At 43.9% G+C, this 18026-nt stretch overlaps 3 protein-coding genes across 25 annotated transcripts in view; 1 reads left to right on the top strand and 2 right to left on the bottom strand.

Moving 5' to 3' along the window:
* Nucleotides 1-8234, bottom strand: part of NFYA (nuclear transcription factor Y subunit alpha) — a 26273-nt gene extending 18039 nt beyond the window's left edge. For 5 of the 16 annotated variants that reach the window (XM_069563114.1, XM_069563109.1, XM_069563117.1 and 2 more), the window contains exons 1-2: nt 7668-7831; nt 201-348 (exon numbers count right to left, since the gene is read on the bottom strand). In XM_069563114.1, the coding sequence (XP_069419215.1) occupies nt 201-275 (75 nt within the window). In that variant the 5' untranslated portion in view covers nt 276-348; nt 7668-7831. Of the gene's footprint in view, nt 1-200; nt 349-7290; nt 7637-7667 lie in introns of those variants that run through there. The other 11 variants (XM_069563118.1, XM_069563120.1, XM_069563115.1 and 8 more) reach the window with 9 other exon arrangements.
* Nucleotides 7925-17261, top strand: OARD1 (O-acyl-ADP-ribose deacylase 1). 8 transcript variants are annotated; one of them, XM_069563123.1, is made up of 6 exons: nt 7925-8407; nt 9049-9128; nt 9469-9613; nt 10658-10716; nt 11705-11817; nt 13313-17261. In XM_069563123.1, the coding sequence occupies exons 2-6, from the start codon at nt 9090-9092 to the stop codon at nt 13413-13415; spliced, it is 459 nt and encodes a 152-aa protein (XP_069419224.1). In that variant the 5' UTR covers nt 7925-8407; nt 9049-9089; the 3' UTR covers nt 13416-17261. The 8 variants fall into 8 exon arrangements, with proteins under 8 accessions (XP_069419224.1, XP_069419228.1, XP_069419225.1 ...); XM_069563127.1 differs by having other exon boundaries at nt 7937-8222; XM_069563124.1 differs by having other exon boundaries at nt 7948-8423.
* The window catches only part of APOBEC2 (apolipoprotein B mRNA editing enzyme catalytic subunit 2), a 13938-nt gene continuing 11996 nt past the window's right edge, over nt 16085-18026 (bottom strand). The window contains exon 3 of the mRNA XM_069563122.1: nt 16085-16474. The gene's annotated coding sequence lies outside the window, so the exon portion shown is untranslated. The remainder of the gene's footprint in view (nt 16475-18026) is intronic.

Here is an 18026-nt window from a genome sequence, read left to right as displayed (position 1 = left end):
TCAAATTCTAAGTAATTATGGACTGGATAGACTTCTGAACAGAGAAAATCAGAGAAATCACAATAAATCCAATTGTCAAAAAGTACTTCAGCACAAGTCACCAGACACACTAGAAGATCTGATGCCTCTCAAATCCAGAACTGAGAAGTGCTATTATCACCTCCACTGCTGTGACATTTAAAGCAGTTTTCCTTCCATACCTGCTGCTGAATCTGTCCGGCCTGTACAACAATCTGCTCTGCTGAACTGTTGCTGTTTGCTGCATACTGTTCCATGGTCCCTCCAAGTCAGAGTCCTGTCCGCAGTCAGTGTCACGCTGGAGATCCTAGAGGACTGCCAGATGCACTCCTAAGAGAGAGGGAAGAAAAGAAAGTGAACTGAGACTGTTAGTCAAGGCCTCACGAGATATTTAATTCATTGTTAATATGCATTAACATATTAACATTTAATATGTTAAACAGCATCTTGATAATGCCATTTAACATGTTTAAAAATGCTTAGTCATTTCTCATCAGCAACTTTCCCTTTCAGTACTACTAGGGCAACACTTGCACCTCAGAAATTCTCATTAAGTTACAGTATCAATTGCTTACAAGGCCCATTTAACACAGATTTTCAGGCCTGCACATGTACTTTAGAGAACTGTGCCTTTAATTTGTAACACATTTGCACTAAATGTGATATGAAATTTAACATTTTAGGATTTATTATTTAGTACGTAATTACCCAGATCTGAAGTCCAACAGATTGCTTATTAGTGTTAAGTAAGAAAGATACAGTGAAGGTTTGGGAGTTTGGGCTTTAATCCAGAGCAATAAATAAAAAGGAATTACATAAATGCTATTTGCAGATTAAAAAAAAATTTTTTTACATATCAAGGCTATTATTTTCTCTGAAAAAAATCTACATTTTCCTCAGTCATGAATCTGAATGCCTGATAATACCCCACCCTTTGTTAATTTTTTTTAATGACAATTTTCAAATATATACCCCAAATAGCGAGAACACTATAATGTTCCACCTAATCCCCATAGCAATCACCCAGCTTCAACAATTTTCAACCTATGGTCAATCTTATTTCACATATATCTCATCCATTTTTTCATTCACTCTCCCCCTGCATTGCTGTTGTTCAGTTGCCAGAGTCCGACTCTTCGTGACCCCATGGACTGCATTATTTTGAAGCAAATCCCAGACACCTTATTACTCCATAGCTCCATAAATACTTCAGCATCTGCCTCCAAAGAGTAAGGATTCTTTTGCCTTTATCATTTTATCACAATGCTACTGTGTCTCTACAATTACTTCAAACATTAAAAATTTTGTAAGTTTTTAATATCATTAAGAAAAAAAAAAAGCAAGGGAATTCCTCCCCCTCGAAAAAATCTACTTCTGCTTCATTGACCATGCTAGAGCCTTTGTTTGGATCACAACTGTGGAATATTCTTAATGAGACAGGAATACCAGACCACATTACCTGCCTCCTGAGAAACCTGTATGCAGGATAACAAGCAAGTTAGAACTGGACATGGAAAAACGGACTGGTTCAAAATTGGGAAAGGAGGATGTCAAGGCTCTGTATTGTCCCCGTGCTTCTTTAACTTATATACAGAGTACATATCACGTGAAATGCCTGACTGGATGAAGCAGAAGCTGGAATCAAGACTGCTGGGAGAAATATCGACAATCTCCAATATGCCCACGATACCACTTTAATGGCAGAAAGCGAACAGGATCTAAAGAGCCTCTTGATGAAGGTGAAAGAGGAGAGTGAAAAAGCTGGCTTAAAATTCAACATTCAAAAAACTGAAGATCATGGCATCTGGTCCCATCACTTCATAGCAAACAGATGGCGAAAATGTGGAGACAGTGTCATGTTTCATTTTCTTGGGCTCCACAATCATTGTGGACGGTGACTGCAGCCACAAAATTGAAAGACACTTGCTCCTGGGAATAACAGCTATGACAAACCGAGACAGCAAATTAAAAAGCAGAGATATCACTTTGCCGACAAAGGTCCATATAAATCAGTTATGGGTTTTCCAGTAGTCATGTATGGATGTGACCATAAGGAAGGCTGAGCACTGAAGAATTGACGCTTTTGAACTGTGGTGTTGGAGAAAACTCTTGAGAGTCCCTTGGACTCGAAGGAGATCCAACCAGTCAATCCTTACGGAAATCAACCCTGAATATTAATTGGAAGGACTGGTGCTAAAAGCTGAAGCTCCAATACTTTGGCCACCTGATGTGAAGAAATGACTCACTGGACAAGACTGATGCTGGGAAAGATTGAGGGCAAGAGGCGGCAATAGACGATGAGATGGTTGGATGCCATCACTGACTCAATGGACCGGAGCTGAGCAAACTCAGGGAGATAGTGAAGGTCAGGGAAGCCTGGTGTGCTGCAGTTCATGGGGTCACAAAGAGTCAGAAATGACTTAGCAACTGAGTAACAGCAACAAATATCATTAAATATGCAGTCAAGGCCCAAATTTACTCTTCTCATACACTTTAACAGCTGAAAGCTCCTTTTTGAAATAAGGACACGATTAGATAAACTGAAGTAATAATGAGAACCCTGAATAAAGGCTTGATTCAAAACCTTTAGATTTTCTCCCAAACTTTTCTCCAGGCCTCCATAAATTCTAAAATTTGAGTGACAGTTGCATTTGAGTTACACTGAATTACATGAGCTGCACATCATAGCAGCAAAGCAATGTACCTCTCCCCACAAATCCACACATGGTGGATAAGATGAATTACCCACCATGATTGTAAAGTGTCTCAGTTATTTGTGAATGCCCACATATTTAGGAAGAAGCGCACTGATGGGTTGGAGAAGGCAATGGCACCCCACTCCAGTACTCTTGCCTGGAAAATCCCATGGACGGAGAAGCCTGGTGGGCTGCAGTCCATGGGGTTGTCGCTAAGAGCCAGACACGACTGAGCGACTTCTCTTTCACTTTTCACTTTCATGCATTGGAGAAGGAAATAGCAACCCACTCCAGTATTCTTGCCTGGAGAATCCCAGGGACGGGGCAGCCTGGTGGGCTGCCGTCTATGGGGTCGCACAGAGTCGGACACGACTGAAGCGATTTAGCAGCAGCAGCAGCAGCACTGATGGGTGAAGTAGGTTCAGACATAGATATATACAGACACCTCTCTAAAAAGGCAAGTACAGTACATTAAGAGCAGATTCTAGATGGCGGGCACACAGGTATTATAAAACTCAACTTTACTGTTATCTAAAAAATTTTATACTAAATGTTGGGAGGAAAATCTAATAAAGCTCAATCAAGTCTATTACTCACAACCAAACCGGTACAGAGGGTAAGAGCCATAAACGAGTGGCAGGATGACTACGCCGCTGAGCCTGACAGTGTATCTGGCCATATGGCTCTTCATCTCACCACCCTTGCTCTAATGGAATGCTCACCAAACACGCATCTAGCTATAATTTGGATTCACATATACAGTAGCCAACAGGGAGCAGATATGATCAGTAACACAAGTAAACCCAACAGTTAATGCTCATTGCATAGTGACAAATCAGCCTTCTGATTTTTATATGTCTCTTCTAAACTGGTTGACTGAGTTGGCTCCTCAGAGATTCTGGGAACAGTACAGAAAACCAGATTTTCAGCCAGACTCAGTGGCTCTTTCAGGGAAGTGAATGGTCTTTCCTAAATTCTATCTTGTCTCTAACTGCAATACCCACAATGCATTTATGTTTCTAAGCTAATAAAATTAAAAATTAAAGGTCCTGAGTAGTGTGACTTCATTTATATGAATCCCTGAGATGGTAATAGTAATCCAGAGATGGAAGGCAGATCAGTGGTTTCCTGGAAATGGAAAAGGGGGAAGAGGGAAGTTGACTGGGATAGAGCATCTGGAACTTTCTGGGGTGATAAAATGTCTTATTTTTTCATTATGGTGGTGGTTGCATTTGTGTATAAATTTATCAAAATCCATTAAAACATACACTTAAAATGATTAAAGAGTTGATTAATAAAACAAGATCAGGAAGGAATGTCCTCTGTATTTTAACAACCCACTCTACCTTCAGTCCCCTTCCTGTGTGAGATTTTTTTCCTTGACCCCTAATTTCCAGAAATTTACATCCTACTGGAAGTGCAGAGAAATGACTGATAAAATGTCATGCAGGTTTTAACTAATTTATCCTCGTCATACAAATACTACAACTTAAAAACATTTAAATCCACTATACTGATGGGTCAAAACAGAAGGGGTTTCAAGTTTAACAGCAATTTCCTGTCATATATTAATGAAGGAGTGATTCAGCTTGGAGGATGATATTTAGACTGCCAATGGTGATGAACGGTTGCCACCAGCTTCTATGAAGCCATGTGTTCCCATTACTGTGAGCTTCAGTTAGCAGAACTGCAATATAATCTGACGTCGTCTTTCCTGAAGTGCTTTTCTGCCCACATTCTGACAGAATTAAGTGAGCCGGATTTAGCCTGTCTAGTTCTTGCTCCTAACTCAAAGTTTGAATGTCTTTTCCTCAAAGACAGAAAGAACATATGTTTATTCTGGTTAGCAAGAAAATCTCTTCCTCCTCACTTCAAGGTACACAACCTGAAATGCAGCTAACTATGTAGAAATCCATTTGTTTTGGACCAACACACGATTTAACTCAACCAGAAACTCAACCTCAATAAACAAGTGAAAAACCCTGCAGAATTATCATATTTGATCATCACTACCAGGCAAAGACTAGAAGAGCAGTTTCTAAAACTTTTTGACAGCTCACAGTAAGAAACACATTTCGTATCACAAATGCACTGAGAATGTATTTTAAAAAGTAACAAAGTTTCATAACTGATCTTTGTAAGTATAACTTAAGATGAATGGTGGTATTCTCTATCCTACTGTAAAAAATTACCAGCATTGGCCCACTAAATTGACTTCACAACTTAACAAACAGGTCCTGATCTATGTTTGATAGAAGACTAGAGAACAAAGAACTGTCCTGTATCCCCATCATCCAAAAGGTTTCTGGATTGCAGCTCCTAATTTGCATAATCCCCACTAATGATGGACCACCTGTCAAACACTGTCTTGAAGGTTTTAGAAATAACACGAAAACTATAAGTTTTTAACTTCAAAGTCTTTAAATTTAGTAAAGGAGTAAAAATCTATACCCAAACCCTAAAGGAAAAAAACAAAAGAGTGTGAAGGACAGAAACTGGGGACAGTCATGAAGTCTTTAGAAAAAATGTGGCATCTGACCTGCTCTTAAGCACAAGTAGGATTTACACATGTCGAAGTGGAAGGGAATGGAGTGCTCCAAATGAAGTCATAGCATAAAAACAAAGAGAAAAATTTCCACATATAAAACAGCAGGCTAAAAGGCCACACATCAAGAGAAAGCTAAAGGTCAGATTACTGTACTCAAAATTCCAGGCAAGGAAGTTCTTTTGCAAATAGGTAGGGTTTCTAGAGGGGTTTAGCAATAATATGACCAGACAATAACTGTCTATTAGAAAGAAGTCTAGCAAAAATGTTTGCTGATTTTAAAGTGACACATACTACCATCTTTAAGTCCCAAGGTATTTATCCTCTCCAAAGGCAAATGTAAACGTTCTTAAAAAATATCTAAATCACACTGCCCCATCTATCAGATATTTCACAAATCAATTTTTAAAATGTGTTCAACAATAAAAAATTCATGGCAAAAATGAAAACAAGTGTCCCCAATTTTTTGGTAGTGGAAAGAGCACTAGTGTAGCTTTCTGAAACTTACCAGTTATGACTTCAGTAAATGTGATTATAAAAATAGGCATCATATACTAAAAGCTGACTGTATGTAACAAGGACTGCTGTACTGTGAAAAATAGTACACCTGAATGAAAAATTCTAAAGTCCTAGGAGAAAAATCTCCCTTCCTCCCCTCCAAAGTCAGCTGTTATTGTGGAGCAGAATCTCATAAGCCAGTAACTTATTTTTCCAAACTTGGAAAAAAAAAAACGTGCTTCCAGACTTCTTCTGAAATTTCCACAAAATAACTGCTTCTGAAAAATCCTTTAGCAAAATATACAAGTGGTTTTACCAACTGCGTTTCCCAACCTACTGAATTGTCACAAATGCCCACTGCCCAACGTTTTCTTCTTCCCCTGAACACAGCAGTTTGGTGCCTCAGCACATGCTCCTCTCTTTGTGAGCAATGCTCTTCCGTTCTTTCCTGCCCAAAGAAACCCCATTATCCTTCAAGGCCAATTAAAAGTGTGGCAATGATGGCCTTCCACCGAGGCTGTCGTTAGCTCACACATCACAGAACTGAACTTGGCCCCGTTACAGCACTAACCCTGAGATATGAATTACCTGTTCACCTGTCAATCTCCACCAGGCTTCTCATCGACCTCTAATCACTCTCCCCCCAGCAGATGGACGCCTGGTTCATACTAACTGTTAGATACTTGGCTGTCAAAGGAGATTTCCTTTCACCCTAATGAAAACCCCAGAAGACTGTTAAGTTTCTATAAATACCCAAGAAAACGTCAACATACTGGGAAACAAAAAACAAACCAAGAGATGGCTGTAAACCAAGCTAATGAGTGAAGTCTGACATGTTCGAAGTGACACAGAAAGGTGAAAGGAAAAGAAACTACATTCCTAAGGGAGCGAGAATCCACGAAATGAGCAACAACAGATTAAGACTAATGAAAGCAAATTGTGCAGCCTCGGGGGAAAGGAATGCACAGAGCTCGCAATCTTCCAAGAGCGAGGTTCCAGGCACCGAATGGACAGGGGCTTACAGCCCGGGCAAGGAAGGGACACCGCCTGGATGGGCTCCAGGACGGAGGTGTGCGGTTCTGCCCGGCGATCGGGGCGGGGAAGAGAGGAAATGACGAGCCAAAAGGGGGTGGTAACGGCGCCGGGACCGGAGACCCGGGAGTGCGCTAGGAGGAGGGGCGCAGCGGGGTCCGAGAAGGGGGCGCACTAACGAACCCCTTCCCCTCCCCCTACCCCCCCTGCAGAGGGACGGCGAGGGCGGGCCCTCAGAGTGTCGACGCGGGGGCGGGTCGGGCCCTGTCCGCGCTGCACGCGGGGCCCGGTGGCCACGGCGCGCGTCTTCCCCGGTTCTCCTTCCCCACCTAGGAGAGCTGCAGACAGGACAGACCCGCTCACGGAGGGGAGGGGTGCGCGGGACCCGCGGGGGGAGACTTTCCGTCCCGGGGGCCGCCGCGTGTTGAGTGCAAGGGCAGGTTTAAGTTGTGAGGCCAGAAAGACCAGGAGGAAACTGCCTAGGCCCGAGTGGGTGTATACCTGAACGTAGGGGCCTTGTGGCAGGCAAACCCCACACCCCCGGGTCTGGGGCCCGAGAAACTGGGCCAAAGGGTCGGGGAGAACAGCGACGCATCCCCAACTGGCCCTGGCACCCTGCGCGGGTATGGGCCCCGAGATGCCTGCTCCCGAGGGCGCCATCCCCTCGCGGGGCGGCCCCCTGCAGGCCTCGGTGGGGAGTGCCCCGGAGAGCTTCGCAGGCTCTGGTCCGGGGCAGCAGGTCGCCCCGCTCGGCTAGACTCAGCTCGACTCCCGGGGCTCGACAGGCGCCTGGGCCTCTCCTGAGTGGTCAGCGAGACCCGCCAATCGGGGCGCTGGGGCCGGCTCTGGGCCGCTGGATATTGGCTCCTCACACTCACCGTGCCTCGCTCCCCCGGTTCGCTGCCCGCGCTGATTGGCTCCAGTACCGGACCCCGAAACCCAATCAGAGGCTCCAGCCGCCGCTGCCGCCGCCACTGCCGCTGCCTCGCAAAATGGCGAAGTCGAACAAAGGGGAATCGGGCCTCCCTCCAACTGCCTCCGCGCAGGCGCCTCTTAGGCCACGCCCCCTACCCCGAGCTCTGGGCTCGCCCCACCCCCGCAGAAGCAGCACTGCGCAGGCGTATGCCTTAGCCACGCCCACTTTCCTGATTGGCTCCCACCCGGCCGAAGGAATACGCAGGCGTCTTCTAGGCGCGCCAGACCCTTCCACTCAAACAGAGCCTTGAATATTAGCAGCACGCAGGCGCTAAGTAACTCCTTTGCTAACTGCCCTCCCTCTTCTTTGCGGCCCCTGGAGACACACCCCTTGGGACTTAATGCGCAGGCGCCGCTCTACCGAACTTGCATTCGGCTGTCTCGTTACGCATGCCCGGGCTGCAGCGGCGGTCGGGCTTCACCGCCGGAAGTTCGGCGGCCATCACCAAAGAGTGCAGGTTCGGCTAGCTAGCTAGAGGGGCCCGTTTCCGCCCGGCTCCCGGATGGTGGGCGGCCATCTTTGGTGCGCGCAATTAAAGGCTGTGGTGGGATTGGCTTCGCATCGTGGGCTCGTCCGCTGTTACCCACCTACCAGAGCCCTTCCCCGCGGGGCGGGACCTCGTAACGGCCAACTCCTTTCCAGGTGAAGGGTAACGGCGGTACGTTGGGTCTTTGAGCAAGCCTCCTCGCTTCCTCCTACGGGATCCCAGGATAGGCCCTACGCCCTGGCTGATCAGCCCTAGGGTAGGAGACGGAGAATGGGAGGCCTCTCTCAACTTCTTCCCCCAGTTCCCGCCCCCCGCCCCCCGGCAAAAAGATGGGGGTGAGTCTTCCTTAAGGGGCCACCTTCCCTCTCACCCCTGCTCGCGCCTTGGCAGTACACACCGCCTGACCGGTACACTCTCTAGTTGGTGACTTAACGGGACTGTGGCCAAGTCCCACCTTTTTGTCCCTGGGCTAGACCCAATGGGGAAGTACTCTTGCATCTTTCAGAGAAAAGACTGTCCTAAATCAGCCTTGCTCGGCGCGGGCGCGGGGAAAGGAGGAGGCGGGTCTTAGGACTGCCTTTCTTCCTCTCCTGCGAAGCGCGAAATGCAATCGGGTCACGGCCGCCTCCGAACCCAGGCATTATTCCTCTCCTTGCCCCGAGGATTTTTGCGTTCCTTTCTAGAGAAGTCACACTCAGTGATAAACGGTGGGGGGAAGAGTTCGAACGTGGGCGGGCAGGGCAGTCTGAATGTAATATATTTGGGCTGCCTAAGCATTTTTACTCCCTTTTTATAGCTGAAGAAACACTTAAGTTCTGGAAATAGCGACCCAGTATCATGGCTGGCAGCCCTAATGAAGATTCAGAAGGAAGCAGAGTGCGTAACAACTATTAACTTATTGGTGAACCGAAATTCAGAATGATTGAGGTCAAAGCGCACACATTTTTAATTAAGCTAGTAATTGAATTGTCTTATTTTCCTCTTCTGTTGATTTATTTTAGAAAGGCTGATACAATCTTAGGCAAGCCCACTCATTACTTTGCACATGCTTTAATTCGCTTTAGATAACTCATTAAATTCTGAAAATTTGTCTCTTAAATGAAGGAGGGACGAGGCGGGGAGAGGTAGTGGTGGTGGTGGGCACAGTAAAGGAAAAGAAGTAGCTTAGTATTTTTCTATATGTAACAAAAGTTTTCTTTCTCTTTGCACATTTTAGATTACTTATGTGAAAGGAGACCTATTTGCCTGCCCCCAGACAGACTCTTTAGTGCATTGTATCAGTGAGGACTGTCGAATGGGCGCTGGGATAGCTGTCCTCTTCAAGAAGAAATTTGGAGGAGTGCAGGAACTGTTGAATCAGCGTGAGTTTTGAAAGCACCTGAACTCACATGCCCTGACCAGACCATCTTTTGATGCTCCTTTTAAGCTTAATAATTTAAACAAGATATATATGCACAGATGGGGTTCCTAACTACCGAGTCCTTTTAACTCTGCAGATTAAGTTTTTCCTCTTCAGAGATGGTCTCTAGTTTGGGTTGGCCCACGAAACCTGAGTTCTTGTAAAAGTTTTAAATTTCTCCGTATTTCATAAATCTTTCTTAATAATATTACTCCATTTGTCTGAAGCCTTTAATAACTCTGGCATGCTTAGCAAAATCCACAGTTTTTAGCCTGGCATTCAGGAGTCTCTGTTTGCCCATACTGTGCTTATGCGTCAAAGAGTTTAGAACTTTTCCTTACAAACACTTCCCGTTGCTTGCTCCCAGTGATTGTAAAGCAGAAAAGTGTACTAGAATCAGAGGTGGAGCTTCTGAAAACAGTTGCTTAGACCACAGTCCAGGCTTACTGAATCAAGTTGCCACTGGTGATTCCGCTCCTAGCCTAAAGAAAGCAACTTCTTAACTGTTTTGTGTTATATTTGTTTCAAAACACTACATAGTTCTCCTGACTGGAAACTGTTAAATAATTAACTTTTTAATGTTAATACACCTATGTTCCCCCATAATGCTTAACACATTAGCTGTTTGTATGTAAAAATATAATTACTAAATTATTAAATACACATTTGGCAAGTGAAAAATGCTGTACATTCTAAAACATTTCAAGGCAGTAGACATTAACATTTTTTAAGAGAACAAGAAAGGGTATTTGAAAATGTAGCAGGATTGAAGATGGAGTGTGAAGAAAATGTGATTGAAAACGTGATTTCCTAAAACAGTAGGAAAACTGGAAGTTAAGGTGTATGGTATTTAGGAAGGCTGATAAGGATCAAAGGGTTCTTCAGAGTTGAAAGTTAATCCTACTTCTGAAGTAGACTTAGATCTATGAAGATCTTTTAAAAATCTAAGAGTGAAGATCAGTGTTTTGGTGTTTCTTTTTTACTATTAAATAACTGTTTTTCTTAGAGAAAAAGTCTGGAGAAGTGGCTGTTCTGAAGAGAGATGGACGATATATATATTACCTGGTAAGACGGGGCCAATTCTCAGTGAGTTTTAAGTATTAGCAAACAGATGGGCTGTGCTGCATTGTGTTGATCACAGTGTTTCTTTATAGACCATCAAAAATGTCCAAAAGCTGGCCTCATGCTGACTCAGATCCAGGGCTGGTGGCTATTTGGTGCCCTGCGTTAGAAACGTGAGGCTGCATCCCAACTCCATGGGAAAAAGTTGTGATATTTACCAAAGACCTGTTATATGATGTGCGAAAGTTAGGGATGCTTCCCTTGCTTTAATTCCTTCATTGTCGTAGTGAAATAGAGACAATAAAGTCTCAAGAGACGGATTGCTCAAAAGAGTTTTTCTCTCATTCTTCCTTACCAAATGCAGTGCCAGGTAATACTCTGCTCCTCTCCTGCTTGCTTCCTCCATGTGGATTTCTTCCACTGTCCCAGTGGCCTTTGACCTGTGAAGGAGTGCAGCTTCTTGGTGATGCTGCTGGATGACTTAGAGCCAACTCACTACAAGCTTGGTTTGGGTAGCACACAAAGTGGGGATGCTGTGACTACGGTGACTACGAGTCTTGTTTGGAATGCTACCAGTTTCTTTCTGTGCTTTTATAGGGAAATAAAAAGCAAGCGCTGTTTCTAAATAAATAAACCTAACAGGAAATTTTTAGGTGCTGTGGGTTCTTCCTTGTTACAGGTAGGTAGCTTATCTCTTGGAAGTGGCACAGGAACTTTCACCTACCTTGCTTAAAAACAATAGACAATAGGCACACCTACTAATCTGGGTTTCTTAGGAAGAGAAAAGATGTGGCGGTGTCTGGGCCTCTGGCTCTATTCAGTATATTCCTCAGGGGCTCGCCTAGCTGGAAGAGACTATATGACATGTGTTATCTAGGCTAGTCTATAAAAGTATACTTATTTTAATTATCACGATGTTGGGAGGACATGATGACGTATTTTGCCTCTCATTTTGGACTAATGGAAATTTGAATTTGTTCTTCATACTCAGATTACAAAGAAAAGGGCTTCACACAAGCCAACTTATGAAAACTTACGGAAGAGTTTAGAGGCTATGAAGTCTCATTGTCTGAGGAATGGAGTCACCGACCTTTCCATGCCAAGGCAAGGAAATCCAGGGCCCTAAATGACTTGATTGGTGGGGTTTACTGTCTTACCCAAAGACAAATGACTTAAAAGCTTATCTTAACCCAAAATGTAGACTTAAAGGTGGACAAATTTTAAAACTTTTAAAAATCATCAGTAAACCAGTTGTCAGATCTTCGCTCAAGGCATGCCCATCTTTTAGCTTAGGCTGAATGGATCAGGATGATTAAAACAGATCTTCCTCAGCCGGCCTAGTAGGGAGGAACCATTGTTCACCACTATTTGTTGAATTCTCGGCATCCTCTAGTACAGCTCAAGAATCAAGACTGAGCAATTGTGATTTCTCTCTGGGCCACTCCAGGTGTCCCAAACCTGTTCATTCTGAGTGAACAAAATTGTAGGTTGTCACAGCTTTGTAAACTACATGCTATTTATGTTCAGCATGGATAGTAGCCAGAGGGTATGTTGCTGGTGTAATGTCTTAGACCCTAGATATTGGGAAGTTAGGGGACTGATGTCGGGGGTTTAGTACCCTCTCTGTTTCCTTTTCAGGAATAGGCTTGGGGTCCCTTCTCTTCCTGACAGACTAGTTCTGAGTCAGTACTGACCACGCATGCAGGTTTATTCCACGCTCCGAGTTAGAAATGTGGTTACTTGATCCCTCATCTTGCACTGGTCTGTAATATATTCATGACTTATGTACCAGAAACTTTTTTTTTTAATCACAGGTTTTTCAGGTACTTAATGCATTAATAAAAAATTATCAATTTTAAGCCTTTTTTCCCTGTGGATATTGAGGATCAGTAAAGTAACATCTTGGAAGAAAGCTGCCAGGTAGTAGATTTGTGGGCTGATTGAGGTTTCTCACCAGGGTGTCAGGAAGATTGGAATTACAATCAGCTTGGCATTTCCCAGTTATCTTCCTTAACATTCTGTTATCATAAGTGTATTTTTAAAATGGGCTTTCCTGGTGGCTCAGTTGGTAAAGAATCTGCCTGCAGTGTGGGAGACCCAGGTTCGATCCCTAGGTCAGGAAGATCCTCTGGAGAAGGGCATGGCAACCCACTCCAATATTGTTACCTGGAGAATCCCCATGGACAGAGGAGCCTGGCAGGTTATAGTCCATGGGGTCACAAAGAGTCAAACACGACTGAGTGACTAACACAGTTTAAAAATACCAACCTTTTCCCATCCACCCACGGCTAGTTTTCACTAGTAGAAACTGAGTTCTTCTGTCTGGCGGCAGAGTTACACATTTCTAAATGTACCCTGAAGTAACTGGGAATTGGTAGTTTATTTGGCAGAAGAGAAGTGACAGCTATTGGATGGTAGGGCTGTCTAGGAAACAGCCTTAGGTGACTCACAACAGGCAGTAACGTCTAAACTCCCACCGTGGTTGCCTATAGGTGCGAGACCAGATGTTATCTTTGGCTTTGGGTGGATGCAGCCTAGGGAAGGAGGGAAGGAGCTTTTTCCTCAGTCACAACCAGTGGAGATATGTTGTCTTTTTCAGGATTGGATGTGGTCTTGATCGTCTGCAATGGGAAAATGTATCCGCTATAATTGAGGAGGTCTTTGAGGCAACAGACATCAGCATTACCGTGTACACACTCTGAACAGAAGAGCATTTTGGATGTGTCTACCTTCTGCATCGCCTGGGCCACAGGATTGAGCAAACTGACCTTAAGATGGGCAGAGGACCGTTTCTTGTGAAGTAGTCTGTGTCACAGGCCAGACCTGGGTTGCTGTATTCTCAGGATTGAATAGGACTGAAGGAGGGGTTTCTTGTTGCTGGGAATTTTTCTTTTTCAGGAAGGTAAGGGGAGGGACCAAATGTTGGGCCTAGGACCGCTATTTTGCTGCGGATGCCATGTGATTTGTTTGGGTTGCCACTAGGTGGCAGCATTGCTTTTCTCTGCTGTTTTAAGAGAAATTTCAGGAAGGATGTCAGTTTTCAGTTAATTTTGCATTTTGTGTCATTTGTTCACAAATTGATCCTAGGAGAGAATTATGGGTTTGATTTTTGTTTAAATTACAAGATTTTTATGTTTACAAGGAATTTGTGGTGACAAAAATGGAAAAATAAATATCTTTTTTTGGGGGGGGCTCCAGTGAGGTTCTGCGCACATGTCGGTGTTGTTCTGTACTTGACTAACGGAGGATTCACCTGTAACTTAATTTGGAAGAGTCAGAGGGCCCAGTAGGAAGAGTGGCAAGGTGAGAAGACATCAGAATGGGCAAGAACATTGGAAAGGCAGGCTTTTAGAATCTCCTTGTGGTGAACTCTTCCTCTCTCCTGTCCACCATATAGTTTCTGTGACTGAAGGAAATGGCAGCCCACTCCAGTGTTCTTGCCTGGAGAATCCCAGGGACGGCAGAGCCTGGTGGGCTGCCATCTATGGGGTTGCACAGAGTCGGACACGACTGAAGTGACTTAGTAGCAAACCTGTCTGAATTTAGTCATAAAACAGAATAACATGTGAAACACCTGGCAAAGTTCTTAGTGTGAACTAATGAATGACTGAATCTGCAGTTCTCAACAAAATCCACACACATCTCTTTAAAGGTCCACTCCCTCTTAAACAAGAATTCTAATTTGGTAGTTAGGGGTGGGGGAGAATGGCCAGTTTTGTGTTTCTGAGCTCCAGAGGATTCTGGTGTGTGTCCAGCTGGGATGGAAAAGAGTAAATTGGTCCCCTTCTAAGTTCAGAGCAGCACTTTGTCCACTCTTGATTTCCATATTGGAAGAATAAGGCTCATGGATTTTAGCCAGTGGTTCAGTATCAGGCTTCCTTGGTGGCTCAGAGGTTAAAGCGTCTGCCTGCAGTGCGGGAGACCTGGGTTTGATCTCTGGGGTCAGGACGATCCTCTGGAGAAGGAAATAGAAACCCACTCCAGTATTTTCTGGAGAATCCCATGGACAGAGGAGCCTGGTGGGCTACAGTCCACGGGGTCGCAAAGAGTCGGACATGACTGAGCGACTTCACTTTCAGTATCAGAGGTGTGGGGAAACGAGACTGTTTCTACCCTCTTCTCTTACTGTGGTATTGAGATCAGACAGACCTATTGATTTTCTTCATAGAATGAATTCTTGGTCTGTCATAGGACTTGCTGCTTTCCCAAGTGTAAAAAAAGAACTGGATTTTAGAAGGGGCTTGTTGAAACACCAGGAGAGCACTGGTTAAATGTAATCTTTGTACTTGAGACTTGTGTTCTTATTGCGTGGCAGCCTGATATGAGGCAGCAGTTTCAAAAAGTATTTGACTTCTTCCGTATCTGTATGTGTAACAGACAAGTTCTCTATGTTGTTGGGGTAGGGGCAGTGCTGGGAGCAAGTTCATTGTCAAACTTTTAGACTAAGGCTTTTCTGGAAGCTTTGTTTCTGTCCACAGACACACAGTGAGGTTGAAAGGGAAGAAAGAATGTACAGAACTAAAAAGGAGAGTGGGATGGTAAAGGGAAACTTAGAATTAAAGTATTTTGCTTAGCTCTGCAAAGAAATCTTATCACTGGGTCGAAACATTGGTTTTCTAGGATTAGGGTTAATTTGTTTCATGGAGTATGAGCCTCGTTCACATTTCTGTTAACAAAACCTAGTCTTGTGAAGGTCCGGCTGTAATTGGAATTCCACAGGGATGTGATAAAGTGCCCTGTCATTTGCAGATACTCTTGGGGTCAAATTCCGATGACTTATCACACTTGAAGCCTGGGGAAAGGAGGCATGACCTGATAATCAGAATGGGCACATTATTCCTGGAAACCTAGTTTGGCAAACACCCAGAAATTCACATGTGAAATTTTGCTTCCACATAGGACTCAGACAAGCCTTATAAGAAACGAGACTTTTGACACCATCCTGCCCTTGCCATCAAATATGACGCACAGACCACCCCTACATTATGTGTATCCAAACATTTAAATCCTACTTCTCACCTTTTCCTCTTTAACTAAGGAGGTAATTGCTTATGGATTGGGAATTGGAACCGGAACAGGTTTCCTGTGCCTTTTGTTTCATCCTCTGGCATACTCCTTGTTTTCAGAGGAGAGAAAAGACGCTCATTTGCAAGTAATCTTGAGAGACTATTTTCTGAAGGTCAAGACAAAGGTGAAGTCTGCATGGGAGTTGGTACATTCTGTGTAGCCCTGGCAAGTTCTGTTTAAGCCTTTCCTCTGCTTTATATAATGTGGCTTGGCTTATAGCCTGGGACATTCCTGTTTCTGGAATTTGCTCACTGTCTATAATTTCTAAATGTTCTAGTTCCTTAAAAAACCTGGTCACAGAAAGGCCACGCCACTTCTTTTATTAATGTTGCTGTTTAAAAAAAAAATCCCAACGTAACATGAGATGCATTTCTAGACATGTTGCAAAGATCTGTTCAGACTTTGGGTCTGAGGCTCTTTGCCATAAGCCCAATTGGGGGAATAATATGGACCTTCAGTCCCACGGAGCCTGGTGCCATTTGTCTCTTCACAGCTCACTTCTGTTTCCCAAGAGCAGCCTTAGAGAGAGAGGTACAGCTTAAGTGATTTATAGCATAAGTGTATTTTGAGTTGTCAGAGGGCCTTGGGCAGGATTGGTTGGTGTCGAATGTTGTCCAGCTCCAAGCGGTGTTAGGGAGTCAGGCATGTCCCCGATGACCACGTGTCATTGCTGTCTCGGTGGCAGCAGGCAGACCTTTGTGAGAAAACAAAGCAACGTTACTGAGAGCCCTGCTGGCCCCAAACAACGAAGAGTTTTCTTTTTGAGTTAGGGTTTCTTTGTGCCTTCCTCAGTGAATGCCTGAATTTCTCCATAGTCACCTGTGATTTCTGTTTTACTCAGGATTGGATTTGTTTCATTTATACTTTGATGTGGTTCACACAGAGAAAGCCCCAGCAGAGATCTGCTTCAACTATGGTGCAGCTGCTGCTGTGTAGTTACTAAGTCGTGTCTGACTCTTTGCAAGTCCATGGAGTAGCCAGCCAGGCTGCTCTGTCCATGGGATTTCCCAGGCAAGAATCTTGGAGTGGATTGCCATTTCCTTCTCCAGGGGATCTTCCTGACCCCGGGATTGAACCCATGTCTCCTGCTTGGTGGGCGGTTTCTTTACCACTGAGCCACCTGGGAAGCCTGTGTTATCTTGGCTTTAACTATACGGTTAAATCCTATTCTGTCATTTTTTCAAAAGATGGAAGAAGACATATGAGGCACATTTTCTTTAACAAATGCTTATTTCTTGAGAGTATTTTAATTAAGCAAAGTTCTTTGGGGCTTTTAGATTACAACTTGATTTCATGCCATTTTTTTTTTTTTAAACTTGGTACATTTTAACCTCTCCCTTCAGGAATATGAGCAACTCAAATAGAGTACAGGGAAGCATGTTAATGGGTCCAGATAATACGATTATGTACACTAATGGAAGGAGGCTTAGAATGTGGAACATGTCCAATGATATTTTATTAAAAAATAATTTGACTTAGAAGTGGACTTTCTCTCAAACTGATTTATCTGTTTATGTTGATTTAGATCAGCATAAGAGGCAACTCTGAATTATCCAAAATTAAAAGCTTTTTAATCCTCCTTGAAATGCTTAATTTTTATAGCAGATTTAGCTATTTAATTATTTGACTGAATAGGTAAGACACACTCATCTCTGAGGTCTTGCTAGTTTGGCAGCTGAAAGAAGTGGCCTGTGACTACAAGATGTTTAAGAAGAAAGTATACTAGAGTTAAAATTAGGCTGCCTGTCGTCATTCTACAGAATTTATGTAGGGTTTATAATTATGATTGCTAGTCCCTACACTAATAAAATCCTCAAGGAATTTTTGTATTTTCAGAGGTCACCTTTAGAAATCTTTGTATCATTACCACCACTCTTGAGTGGTGTTTTATTTTAGGTGAGCAAGGTATCACATGGCACTATCTGACCCTGGTCTCACTGAGCTCAGTGAATGAGTCCTGCTTTTTTGTAAGAAATGGCTGAGAACTGTGACTTCATGGATTGGTGAATGCTCAGCTAGAGAATGATCCAACACCCTGTGTGCATAGACCTGCCAACATCAGGCTCTGGAACATTGATGTTTCCAGAACACGTCCATGAAGCAACATCTCTTTATTAAGACTGAGAGGCACTATCTCCATGGAAGCAAGCTGCTTTCATGTTTTATTAATCTGTGCTGCTGCTGCTAAGTCACTTCAGTCGTGTCCGACTCTGTGTGACCCCATAGACGGCAGCCCACCAGGCTCC

This window comes from Ovis canadensis, chromosome 20, assembly GCF_042477335.2.
Source record: "Ovis canadensis isolate MfBH-ARS-UI-01 breed Bighorn chromosome 20, ARS-UI_OviCan_v2, whole genome shotgun sequence".
Classification (NCBI taxonomy): Eukaryota; Metazoa; Chordata; class Mammalia; order Artiodactyla; family Bovidae; genus Ovis; species Ovis canadensis.
This window is presented reverse-complemented; position numbering and strand designations above follow the sequence as displayed.